At 35.0% G+C, this 9,026-nt stretch overlaps 1 protein-coding gene across 1 annotated transcript; it reads right to left on the minus strand.

Moving 5' to 3' along the window:
* Positions 1 to 362: 362 nt before the first annotated feature.
* LOC113238654 (RB-associated KRAB zinc finger protein-like) lies at positions 363 to 8,544 on the minus strand (the record flags this gene model as incomplete). Its single annotated transcript, XM_026475490.1, has 4 exons — positions 363 to 502; positions 2,165 to 2,377; positions 5,369 to 5,479; positions 8,434 to 8,544. Coding segments are annotated over 4 exons (575 nt in total), but the record flags the coding sequence as incomplete, so codon positions are not given.
* Between the last annotated feature and the right edge of the window lie 482 nt (positions 8,545 to 9,026).

Genomic DNA, 9,026 nt, shown 5'->3' on the forward strand with positions numbered 1-9,026 from the left:
GCGTGTCAAATAAAACCGGTTTTAACTTATTTTTTATTTATTGTGTCTAAAAAGTAAACACACACTTTTTGATTTTCTTTCCTAATTTTTTTTTTTTTAACACACACACTCAACATAGCCTTGCACTAGGGAAACCCTGTGTCGCGGGTGCCATGGACACACACATAGACAACTACAAATTACACCCAAACTCACGAGAGAAATAATTGTAGGCCATACAACTATTTCTCTCGGCCCGGGAATCGAACCTGGGACCTCTGCGTGGCAGTCCGGCATGGTAACCGTTCGGCCACGGAGGCAGTTAATGACCTAAGGATGAACCGTAAAAGTGCAGTTAGACTAGTAATGTGCCCAGAAGATACGTCCTTCGCAAACGTTTAATGCACTTACCTTAAAACAAACTCTACACTGGTATTTAATTCGTTTGAGATGATCCCAGTCGATATGGTCCACCATACACCATTTTGTGGCGAATTTCTTCCCGCAATAGCTGCATTCGTGGCTAAAACAAATGAAATGGATTATTCAAAGAAGTCGCCATAGTTCAAAATATCTTTTTACTTTCATATCTACACCAGTAATTAAATTACGTTAACTTAAAAATTGCAACTTTTCACCACAGCCTATAAAAGGGCTTTCAAAATCAAAAATAATTTATTCCATAGGTCAGTTTTTTACACTTGAAAACGTAATTTATTACGCTACAGCTCGTTCACTAAGCTAACCTCCCTGACAAGAACGAGCAAGAAACTCTAGGGATTGCTCTTTTCAAATAAACTTAAATGCTTAAGTGGGAGCAGAGGAAAAATTCCTAATCTTCGGTTTGAATTTAGAGGGGTATATCCACTTTAAAGTTAAAAATAAAATATTGTATGAGTAACTACACGATATATTCAAGCATAGACATTAATCAGAAACATAAAACAATAAAGTTTCCTCGATAGATAAAAATGGCGAAATGACCTCTCATTTTCACATTTTTTTGATTTATCCTCGAAATGCTACAGGTTATTACGACAAAACTTAGATAATTAATTATATTTATGCATGATCGACAACTGTCACTACGGATTTTTTTTTAATCCCTTTAGTTTTAGAGTTATTCCGCTAAAACGAATTTGCTACTTTAATGCGCAAAATTCAAAATCTCCTGTCGCATGTCACGCGAACTTCAGGCATATATTTGTGTCACAAATTTGTGCGGAGCCAACGTCAACACTTTCTTGGCTTGAGAGCTCTTAAATGGAATCTATACTCTTGTTGTGTTTCCATACATCTTTATCTAAGACATACTCTTAAATTTCGTAACATGACTTTTCAATTAAAATACTTTTAATGATTATTAATTTTGTATTATTTTCTTAATTATGAATTTAAATTAAATGCATAATTTGGCATAAAAAATGCAAACTCGACACAATTCGAGATAAACTAGTGTTAACTGTTTGTGCCGATATAATATTATAATTTTGGTTTGGACATTTTCTGATACTTGTCGGATATCTTTCAGATTTGTTTATTTCAAGCAATTATATATCATTACATTAAATTACCAATGTACTGTGAAATTCATAACCAGATAATATTAAGAGTAATTTACACAAGACGCATCCATTCACTCACAAAACCTCAAACATGCACCACATGGGTAGACATGTTTTGAACATTTGTTGGACATTTTCCAGATATCTTTTGGACATATTCAGTAGCAGTAGAACCCCTTGTGAAAGGTTCGTCCAGGGAAATACTGCCATCTTATCTATTTCTGCCACCAAGCAATAATGTGAGCATTATGATTTTACAGGCACATGGGACTTGTCGACTTATGTCTCAGGGTGACAGGCGCAGTGGCAATGCCCTTTGAGCGGCACAGCAACTGTTATGGACAGGCGTGTCGCTTACCAACAGGGGCATAAATTGTTCGTCAATTAGCATCATAGACAAAAATATAACGAAAAAACATTTCAAATATTATTTAAGTGGTGCACGCCTCCGCAAAGACCCGTCACCTTCAGACATAAGTTGACAAGTCCCATGTGCCTGTAATTGCACCAGCACCCTTACCCTTCAAAACCGGAACACTGTAATGCTGACATTACTGCTTGGTGGCAGAAATAAGTAAGGTGGCAGTACTACCCTGGATGAATTCTTTTACAATACTTACCCATAGGCATCTTCCGGCACATGTTTCTTGCTCAGTCTCATATGGTTATTGTAACAGTCTCGGCTACTAAAGGTCTTTCCACACTCGCGGCATTCGTGCGTATTGCCCGCGTCGCGCTCGCGGTGGTTCCGTGTATGACGAGCGAGGTTACGCTTCCATTGGAAGAGTTTGCCGCAAATAGGGCATGGGTACGTTAGACCATCGTGAATAACACTGGAAAAAAAAAGAAAAATTTACCTGTAGTCAAAATTCTTTATTCCATAGGTAAATTAGATTTACATTTGAAATAGTTATTTGTTATCCAAGTTATTTGTATTGAAGCCTGAGCAAGCGAAGAAAGTTAAGATTCCTGAGCGTAGCGAGGGTTTCAAGTCATGAGACTTTTTTTTTCACCGAAATAAAAAGTTAGATGCACCACAGATTTCTAGTGAGAAAGAAAGCCTTTCCGAGCTAGTGAGGTGAAAACGTCATTTTATAAGCTACTGCTCGACCAAAACCAAATACAAAGATACGTCATAAGCTCATAGAAAGATTCGTGAGGTCCGCTGGTTCGTTCGGTGGCTTAGTTGGTATAGCGTCTGCCACGGTGTGCTAGAAGACGTCGCGAACGTCGGTTCGAATCCGGCTGGATTGAAGGATTATTTTCTAAGTGTTCGTTTTTTGTATTAATAATTATAACAAATAAATAAATAGGAAATGAAACTATTTTTCCGGATTTAAATCGCATATATTTGTTTTTTCAAATAAACCGACGTTTCGGGCCCTTTACAGGTCCCATGGTCACGGTTGACTTTTTTTGAAACGTCGGTTTGTTTGAAAAAACAAATATACGCGATTTAAATCCGGAAAAATAGTTTCATTTCCTATGTGTAACAATCGCGAAAACCTAAGAACTAAATAAATAAATATTTCACAACGTATGGGATCATACGTTGCTCTGATCCCAAAGTGAGTAGCTTAAGCACTTGTGTTATGGAAATCGGAAACAACGACGACCGGTGCAAAGCAAATAATACCACGTCAACTAAAACAATCGAGTATATAACCAGAAATAGAGACGAAATGTCATTTCGTCTATTCGTTTCTGATTGATTTCATATTATGTGACACTGCACATATTATTATTTATTTTTTATCAGTATTTATGTAGTTGTGTAAGATTTATATTCATTTTGAATTATTGTTACAATATATCGTACACTTTTATAGTAATGTATTATGATACTTAAATTGTTCTCCCTTTCCTTTTATTTTATTTTTATTTGTATGTTGATATACCCACATCCGTGCGATATCGACCAAGGTTGCCAACTGAAAATCAGCGCGGGGTATACTTTGCCCTGCAAATGCTGAGGTGGTGACCTATTCGACGGGGCATGCATAGTAGCATACAACGTTTATTGTTTTTTGTCAATCCTGATTTTTACTCTGTTTCTTTTTTATATTTTTATTTATTTATTTTTTTTTTTGTTTCATGTTTTTTTAACTGTTTACTTTTTTATGTATTTGCCTTCGTCGAATAAATGATTTTCTATTCTATTCTATTCTATTTCATTTGTTTGAAAACTATTCTGCCATATCATTGCGGTGACAACTGCGCTCCGATTGGCCAGAGCGAATTCGAAACAATTGACGGGTGTCGTCAATTGTTTAGCTTCAAATCGACCAGTTAACTTGAGCTTTGCCATAATGAACGACAATTGCAATATTACATATTTAATTACCGATGAAATTTGATTCCGTTTGTTTTGTAGTTAAATGTTTTGCTGTTTTTCCCACACCACCGAATAGAACAGCACGCCATTGTTAGAGATGTTATCTTTATTACAATAAATACAGAATATTTTTGGAATATACGGAGACGTACAAACAGGTCAGTTGTTGGCGGCTGTCTATATTTCAGTGCAAACGAGAATTGATGAGATACCAGAAATGTACGGCGCTTAATTCGTCTCTATTTCTGGTTATATAATCGATGACTAACAGAAGTTCAACCACAATCCGGATGAACTTAGACAAAAATTGGGTTTTAATAGGTAGCGACATTATCGCGGGCATCTACTAATTTTACAAATTTTAAAAATCTTTGTCATCCAAAGACCCTTCCTTACATTTCCACTCAACACACTGATAGCGCGTTTTAAAAACTACCAACGCCATCTAGCGGCGGTTCTGTTTACTACAAACAAGCTTTGCCGCTATTGTGTATATTCTGTTTGAGGGAATTTAGAATTCATTTAAGATAGTAAAAAAAGCTCCTAAGAGACAATTGTAAACTTTTAAGCTTATGCGAAATGTATTCCGATTTTTCGATCATAAAAACCCTTTGCTTATTGCAAAACATATTTTCAAAATGTGGGTATTTTAATATATAAATATAATAGCGTAGTTGTAATAAAGTATCATATCACGCGCAAAAATATTGAGTCACTAACTAGTGTCAGTTGTGAAGCACAACAGCTCAAAATTTGCTCTTTGCGCTAAATAATAATTATTCCGTAACGTACGTGAGTTTACAATTAATCTTTGGAGACTTATTGCTTACGTTTGATATTAAAATCGATTTAAATGCATTATGTCAGTGACCAAGCAAGGTATGTTGAGTCTCCTAACATTTTTATAAGTTTATCGATATCTGATATACGACTAATAATTTGCATTGAAACCATTTCTGGAAATTCGAAAAAGACATTAATTCAAATTTGGTGGTTTTAACAACTCTATGTCGCTCCTGACCTTTACCAACCAACTGACCAACTGACCTTTTACCAAAGCAGAGAATAAAAAATTAACGAGAATGGTCACTCTCCGCCCCTCCCTAGCTTTAGATACCGCACCGCGCCCCGAATATTGACAGTCACATTGACGGAACGGCAACAAGGCTGTCAGTTATCTACTGCATTATTTTACATGGCACCATTGGAATTACTTTAAAATCCAACTTCGCCTTCCTATGTCAATAGTTTGTCCTACGATGCAGTAAAACCATTTCCGGAAATCCGGAATTCGATAAAGTAATTAATTAATATTATTTGGTGGTTGTAACAACTGTATGTCGCTCCTTGTAGCCATGTCTATATATATGGAATACCTTTTTCCATACATTGATCATAATATACGTGTCATTCTAATTAAGCTAAATTTTAAGGGGTATGGAAATCCGAAGATTGTCGAGGGAAAATAGTTGCACTGTATAATACTTACACGTGGGCACGGTAGCTTTTCTTAGAGTAGAACACTTTATTGCACCCTTTGCAAGGTATGTACAATTTTTCTTTGGGCTTGGCCGGCTTCGCTTGAGGAGTTAACTTCGAGCTGTAACATTAAAAAATAACTATTACACGATCGATAATGCAAGAATTTAAAGTTGTAGTTTAAGTAAATTTTCATTGAATTGATATTCAATTATTTTTTGTGAAATTCATGGTGTCGCCATCTCTGACGCCCCGGGCTCGACTCACGGCCGGGGGTCGATTCAGAACCGTACGATAACTCAGTTGTCGACCGATTTCTTTTTCATTTTTATCCACAACACCAGAATCGAACGTCAAACTGTCGTATTCGAAACCGAACCGAAATGACGTCACACCCGTACCTTACTCGTGCCGTTCTCGACCGGCAAAGGCTACAAACGTTATACAGAACACTATTGTCGAATGAAAGTTACCGACCGTCCTATTGTTTACAGAGCAAGAATGTAATATGGAAATATCTTATTTTTAAAATAAAGTCTGGATTTTGTTAATTTCTTTCGTTCTGTAAAATTAAGACCCAAATGCAGACTAGCAACAACAGTTTCAAAATTACAAATGGTCAACTTGGGGCCATATTCGATGTCAATTAAAATTTATAACGCACTCCCTCACTTTTTAAAACTGATAAATAGCGTAAAAATGTTTAAAAATGAACTTAGTAAATATCTGTCTCAAAAATGCTACTATCCATTGCAAGATTTTTTTAATGACAAGGAAAATTGTTCATAACGTCATAAAAAAGGAATTTTGATATATTAACTATATTTATAAAAAATATAACATAATTATGTAATTTAATAAAATGACAAATGTTATGACTATTATTATATAATTCTAGAATAATTTGACGATAAATTTTTTGAAATACTTTAGACTTCAATTTGACGTTCATTTTCCAATTAATTCATTGACTTTTCAGAAAATATTTTGTTTAGATTTAATTATCATTATAATGATATTTTAATTAATGGTAATCAAAATGTGTATTTAAAAAATTGACATTGCTACGCCCTTGCAGGGTACATGTTTGATACTGTAAACTACTATAAGAACTATTATGTAACAACATGTTTCGCAGTAAACGTTATTATTATTATTATACATTCCCATATTTTAGGCCTTTAAAGTCTTAAAAATGTATATAAAAGGATTTTGCATTTTTCTTACAATCTATTTCACCGACTCACTCCATAAACGCTGTTGGATAACAATATCGTATCCAATCAGCATCGAGCGTTTAACTCGAATGTTTTGAATAGCTCGAAAAGCGCCCTTCGATTCGAGAACGACATCCAATTGAACGATGCGGTTAAAATATCGAAGAGTTCTGAATCGGGGTCCAGGTCAGTATAAATCAAAATCAAATCAAAAATCATTTATTCTTAGACAACTACAGTCCATATTTTACAGTTATAATATTAGCTTAGATAATTAGAATAATTAAACAAATTAAATAAAATATCAAATAAATCATCGACATGGTTTTAAATGTAGTATAGACAGCTAACTTTTCTGTATTGTCTCTGGGTGTTTATGGAGCCGTCGTTGTTTCCGATTTCCAAAACACAAGTGCTTTAGCTGCTGACTTTGGGATCAGAGCAAAGTATGGGATGTTGTGAAATATTTATTTATTTGTTATAATTATTAATACAAAAAACGAACACTTAGAAAAGAATCCTTCAATTCAGCTGGATTCGAACCGACGCCTTCCAGCAAACCGTGTCAGACGCTATGCTAACTAAGCCACGGAACGAACCAGCGGACTTCACGATTTTTCTTGTTGTTGGATCTTTGTATTTGATTTTCAACGACTTTTTAGTCGTAGCGCCATCTATGAAAGTATTTCGTCACCCAGTTAGATACCTCATCAGTGTATATACCGATATTACTTCGTATCAGATATTCACTGAGTGGATATCAACGCGAAACCATTTTTTATTTCGATTTTTTTTTTCATGTTATATTGTTATATGTATATATTGTTTCGTAATTGCCGAATCAAGCCGACCGATTACCGAGTGGATACCAACACGAAATCAAGTATTTTCCAAACTATATACCGATATTACTTCGTATCAGATATTCACTGAGTGGATATCAAAGCGAAACCCTTTTTTATTTCGATTTTTTAACCGACTTCAAAAAAGGAGGAGTTCTCAATTCGACTGTATGTTATTTTTTTGTCTTTTTTTTTGTATGTATGTTACGCGATAACTCCGGTATTTGTGAACCGATTTTCATGATTCTTTTTTTGTTGGAAAGGGGGTATTTCCATAGTGGTCCCATTTCATTTTGAAGAAAATCATCCACCTCAAAGGGTGGCTGTTCACGCAAGAAGATTCATTTTTATAAATATCGCCTAACTATAATTTAGGAGCAATTACTTTTAGCAATTATTTAGTTGATTTTGCTATTTCTCCAATTCAAGGCGTTTTTCTCTCGATATACTTTGAGTAGTGTCGTAGTGAGAACCTATTTTTATTATCTCCAGTGTCAAGTCCTGGGGAACTAGGGGATATTTCAATGAAACTTAACAAATAGACGTAATTCCACGTACTTTTGAGGTCGGTTTTTTTATTGTTTTTCATGTTTCGTAATTGTTAAATGTATGTGTGCTGTATTGTTTCTTTATGGAATAAATATTTCTTTCTTTCTTTCTTTAATTTTTTTTTTGCGTCTGTACTATACTAACATACCAATAATATATAGTTTCGAAATCTGATTCCGAATGTCACTAACGGCAATGTATCAACGCAGCGCGCACGCGGGCTGTATCCATGAATTCCCCATGTACCCATTCCTATAATCTACATGGTTTTTCTAGTAATTTCATATAAAAATCTAATAAAATATCCCCCGTTTATTACGCGAAAACATTATTTCAAAACACTGTCCGACAACTTCGTTGACGTCTCATGGCCGACTGTCGTCACGCTTTCGTCATTTTTTCTTTTTTTCGACATAATACTTCCATTTCACGCAAACAAATTAGTTGATATAATATAAATTACTTACTTGAGATGATATTTGAGAGTCATTTTATTAGCGAACACCTTCCCACAGCAATCGCACTGAGGCTTCTCCTGATGGCAGACGTTCTTGTGGTAGTTGAGCTTCGATTTGGTACTAAAATAATAATATTATTAATCTTAAAAACAGAATACAGTGTTTACAATTATTAATCCAAAGACCAAGAAAGATGCAGAAAAGAAGAGAACACTTGGAAAAAATTCCTTCGATCCGGCCGAATTCCAACCGACGCCTTCTATCTATGCCAGACGCTATACCAACTAAACCACGGAACTTGAAGTGAATTCAGAACTTTTAAACGCTCCCCTATAAACTTGGCAATTTCGACATACGATACTTTACGTAGGAGGGGTCGATTTGTCTGATGAGTTGCCAGGGATAGATGGCCCTTATTTCGTCACTATTTCTGGTTATATACTCGATGATCTAAGACGACGATTTATGTACTAACATACTCTCTCAATATGCTCTCAGAATTTTGTGAAAAAAGAACAAAATAAAAAAAGAACAGGTTCAAAAATTAAGAAAGCTTCATTGACTTACAATTATATGGACGTCGGGTCCGCGCTAAAAAGTGT

Source organism: Hyposmocoma kahamanoa, unplaced genomic scaffold, assembly GCF_003589595.1.
Source record: "Hyposmocoma kahamanoa isolate Upper Pololo Valley unplaced genomic scaffold, ASM358959v1 97192, whole genome shotgun sequence".
Lineage (NCBI taxonomy): Eukaryota > Metazoa > Arthropoda > Insecta > Lepidoptera > Cosmopterigidae > Hyposmocoma > Hyposmocoma kahamanoa.